The sequence below is a fragment of the Curcuma longa genome, unplaced genomic scaffold (genome assembly GCF_044706935.1).
Source record: "Curcuma longa cultivar G26 ecotype Majalengka, Jawa Barat unplaced genomic scaffold, ITB_CL_G26_1.1 contig_28530, whole genome shotgun sequence".
NCBI lineage: Eukaryota > Viridiplantae > Streptophyta > Magnoliopsida > Zingiberales > Zingiberaceae > Curcuma > Curcuma longa.
This window is the reverse complement of record NW_027433737.1, coordinates 1-4,760: the sequence shown is the minus strand read 5'-3', so window position 1 is coordinate 4,760 and position 4,760 is coordinate 1. Positions and strand designations below refer to the sequence as shown.

The 4,760-nt window shown below is 42.6% G+C and overlaps 1 protein-coding gene across 1 annotated transcript; it reads right to left on the bottom strand.

The window, feature by feature from the left end:
- Window positions 1–1,674: 1,674 nt before the first annotated feature.
- On the bottom strand, window positions 1,675–2,896 carry LOC141819296 (hypersensitive-induced response protein-like protein 1). The gene is made up of 3 exons (XM_074706637.1): window positions 2,704–2,896; window positions 2,405–2,593; window positions 1,675–2,284 (listed from the first exon to the last, which is right to left on the bottom strand). The coding sequence occupies exons 1-3, from the start codon at window positions 2,882–2,884 to the stop codon at window positions 1,926–1,928; spliced, it is 729 nt and encodes a 242-aa protein (XP_074562738.1). The 5' UTR covers window positions 2,885–2,896; the 3' UTR covers window positions 1,675–1,925.
- Window positions 2,897–4,760: the final 1,864 nt, after the last annotated feature.

Below are 4,760 nucleotides of genomic sequence, written 5' to 3'. Positions count from 1 at the left end.
TAATTATCACAATAGATGTCAGCAAAATGATTTTGGTACACTAGCATATACTATTATAATCAACCACTCAAAGCATCGTGGAGTTACATGCATCGATTCTTTGAGCATAATTTGTTTCAATGTGAATTAAAGGGCATTATTCCAGGATCATAAACTTCCAGAAAATGAAGTTGATAGCCTTTGAGGTCAGATTCAATGTTATGAAAGGCAAATTAAACAATGAAAGGTTCAATTTGATTTACCAGGAAAAAAGAGATGTATTATGACAAACCAAAAATAGAAAAAGGAATTAGTTTATATTTACCACAGTCTTTAGTTGACAGTAGTTTACAGTGACTTTTAGCCCACTAAAGGAACTTCTAACTTTTCTTCCACGAGCTATAGCTTGTAACTTGATAATTCCCTCCATAGCATGTAGAGTTTTAACTTGATAATTCCCTCCATAGCTTGTAACTGACTGGGCCCACATTCACCATGGTTTACTCCCCCTCATACTGGTGGGGCCTGGGATGGGGGGCCGCTAGGTTGGCGGTTACCAGACCTTTGCAGTTGCAGTTGATAAGGAAAAGAAAAAGGAAAAGCGCACCAAAGCAACGGAGAAAAGCAAGCGACTCCAATCCAGAACACAAAACAGCCAATTGCAAACGTGTCAACAACGGATTTGCCATTCAAGAACTTGATGGTTTTGGACGACAACTGATCCTCACCGCGATGCCCCACCAACCACACCAGAACCCTAAGCGAATTCGACGAGTCGCAACAATCGCTCACCCATCCGACGTGCTCAACCCTTTTTGGCAGAGAAGGTGGGACAACGGCACTAGGTAAAGGATCCGGCGGGACGGATTGAAAAGGAAAGAGGAGGGAGGAGACGATTTGACTGTCTTCCGCAACTGGTCCACTAATTTAACGTCGTTATAGCGCGGCATTCGTGGCGACGTATCGGATTGGAAGCCGATACGGGCAAAATCCAGCTCATGATGACGAAACTGGCCGTCACGATGGAGATCGGTGTCGGTGACTATGTCGGACGGCTCGCCCACCCAACTACCGGATTATAGCAGCCGGGCTGGGCCGCTCACCAAACGGACTTGATTATAGCGAGACAGGTTGTGGCATTTAAATTTTGAATGGACCCGTTCGTCGTTCGCGTAACGGCGACGCGCTGTCTTCTTAATTATCTGGAGCATCCAAGAAATGTTTTCTCAACTGCTTATTCAACTAGCAAGCCACGCTGTCGCCCCAGAGTGACTACATCACAGTTATATGAATTAATTGATGACACATCATTCGTGTTTTCCAATTTAATCTGATACCAATTTAAAACTTCTCTTACGGATCATTTTAAGAATTAATCTGATTCAAGAGCTGAAAACTGAATTACTAAAAAAAGTAAAATAGAAAGCCACCCTGTCGTGACGTAATGGTAGTCAACTAAGAAAAGGTAGGGGTATGCTACCTCACTTCAAGATTTATTTACCCTGCAGAATAAAATCCCTCGCTGAGAACTACAACATATAGACTATTCACCCTTCACAGAGTAATTGATCTTTCAAGGTAAAGCTTCGCATGCCAAACTGTGTTTGTTTCTAGTCACTTGGAGTTCCTAAGTTATTACCTTGCATAAGTTAATTGTATCGAGATATATCAAACAGGGATCAGAAAATGTATATATGGACTATAATTCTGCAACAGTGACTGCTATTTAAAAGCATATACATTTAATAGTTCATTCAACTAGTATTGCAACTATCACCCACAACCACAATACTTGAAAAGAGTAGTAGAAGATTCACAGCTTACTAAGATATCACACAATCCCCACACATCAATACAGCAACAAGTTCATCAACACTAATGCATTGCTCATGTATGTAAACGCACCTCGGCCTCAGCCTGTCCTTGGACTCGGTCAGACACGATAGTTAATTGCTCAAGGAAGCTTGAAGCATGCCATCCCGGATTTGCTGTGCGATATCACGAACAGCACCAGGTCCATGGGGGACAAATACAGCAGATGATTTGTTGGACGCACCAATCTCCTTCATGGTGTCAAAATATTGAGTTATCAACACCATGTCCATCACATCCTTTGGTGAGGTGCCTGGAACATTTCCAGAGAAGCCTAAGACACTGTCCCTGAGTCCATCCACGATGGCTTGGCGTTGTCGAGCGATGCCTAAGCCTGAGAGATACTTGGCCTCTGCCTCGCCCTCAGCCCGCTTTATCTGGATGATCTTCTCAGCTTCTGCCTTCTCATTTGCAGCAACCCTCAATCTTGCAGCTGAAAGGATCTCATTTCAGGATCATGTAAAGCAATAGTTTGGAATCATGGAAATGAATCACGACTTTATATAGACCAAGGATGTTGAAAAATATACTTTTGAGGAATTCAGAGATGTACCAGCATTAATTTCATTCATTGCACGTTTTACATGTTCATCTGGCTCAATATCTACAATTAATGTTTGCACTATTTCAAATCCATAAGTTGACATAGCTTTTTCCAGCTCATCCTCAACTGCTTTTGCAATTTCAGACTTCTGCTCAAATACATTATCCAGATTGAGCTTTGGTACCGTGGCTCTGATTACTGGATACATGAATGCTATGTCAGACAAGAACATTCAACTGGAAATATTTCATTGTTGTGCTTGTGCTATGAATCACATCTGAACACAAGACAAGGTTACAAAACCATACCATCAAAGACATAAGCCTGAATCTGAGTTCTTGTATTGGTCAGTTTGTAAAAAGCATCACTAGCCTTGTTGGCCATAGCACGGTATTGCACTGAGGCAATGACATTTACAAAAACATTATCCTGCATGCATAACACGTGGACAAGAGAAATGAGCACAGATAACATGATAAGTTTTAACATTTACTGAACAGTCGAATCACATGCCAAATGCACAATGCCGTTCAATTTACAGTACCAAAAAGAGATACAAAAACATTATCTGTATCCTGAATATATATGCATCAGGGAAATGGTCAGAGAGAGCTTTGGAAGTTTAGAATTAACTGAAAACATAAAATGCGACAGGAGAAGGTCACGGTACCTGTCAAATGCACAATTCACCTAGTTTATGGGATCACAAATATAGGAAGAGAAATGTTAGCAAAATGAACAACAGCATAAAGCAGACTACATAGATTTAATAGGAATTACCCCTCACAAATACTGTGATGATGTTGTGATGGAGACTTATAAGGCAAATACTACTTGATAGCTGATGAGACCTATGAAAAACTGTGACATAAAAGACGTATTTGTGTGCCTCAGTCAATGATTTTATCAGCTTGCATGGTGTAGCACATAAAAGAGGGGTGTGCCTCAGTCAATGATCTCATGGGTGATTTCAGTAAAACACCAAAAAACAATGGCAAAGTGTATTGAAAATAGCATATTTAAAATAAAATAAATCATATTTCAGACAATATAAGATATATTTACTACACATCCTGAATAGGTTTCATTTATGGGAAAGACTTATTTTAAAGTGATATATTCTATTTGCATCAACCTGTTTATGAATGCCCCTCTTAGTTATTAATAGATGAGAATGACTTCTACAAGTTCCATCTATATCATTTCAAGCGGCAATGTATGTGCTTTCAGATGGCGCACCAGAGTGCACTAGAATTGAACCACACCAAGGTAGGTAAGATGTGAATTAGAATATTAACTATAGAATCTTCAATAGGAACACAACAACAACAATTTTGGCATGTAGAGGTCAAAGAAAAAAAAAAGTCCCCTTTTAATGCCTGTATTGATTCATCTCTTCGATCTTCATCGCGATGTTGGCGGCGGAGATGGGCGAAGGCGGAGGATTGTTACTCCGCCAGCTTTGTCTCTGCCACTCTTCTTCCACCACCGAATCAAAATGACCCTCCTCCGGCCGCCGCTACCGCGACAGGAAGGAGAAAGCCACTTCGGTTAGAGAATACCCCATGGAGGAGAGCTGGACTAACATGCAATGCATGCTGTCGTAATCATCAACGAGACCGAGATTGCATACCATCTGATTATAAGCCTCAGAATTAGGACGGAAGTCAGGGTGAGAATCCAAAACCCAGTGGAAGAAGCGCAACGCCGAGACAACACGATCGTTCGACGCGCGGAGAACCTCCAGAACCAGGGCGTGGGAAGGGGTCAGATTCAGCAGGCGCAATTGCGATTCCAAATCATCCGAGCCGCCTGCGATCGACGCAATGAGGTGGGAAACTGCTGAAGCCTCGACGCCTGGAACGCTAGGGGTTCGGCTCCTTCTGCTGGCGGCGGAACGTCCGGGAACCCGAGAAGAGAGCGCGCGGACGAGGCTGCACGGAGAAGGGACAGAGGGAGCGTGCGGGGAAGGGCGACGAACACCTTCGCGTCGGTGTCGGAGAGGAGAGAAGCGACCACCTCCGTTTGATCTGCCGGTGACGCGCCATGACTTCGACGAGCAGCGGCGTTTTTTTTTATTTTTCGTCCGTCCGTCCGTCCGCGTTCCGCCCGATTTCGGGGTGATAGATTTTGGAGAAAAAAAGATCCACGGATGGATGAAATTTCCTTTCTTTCCTAAAAATTTCGAAAGTAAACGAAGGATGCATGCATGCAAGGGAAACTTTTCCGCAGTTTCTCTTTCCGCACCTCCAAGTAAACTAGGCCTTAGAGACATCCAACTGTTGTAATTCAAAAGGTTAATTATATTTCTTTTCTTGTGCATTGTAATCGAAGCAAAAGCATGTGAGAATGGATGCCCCTCTCA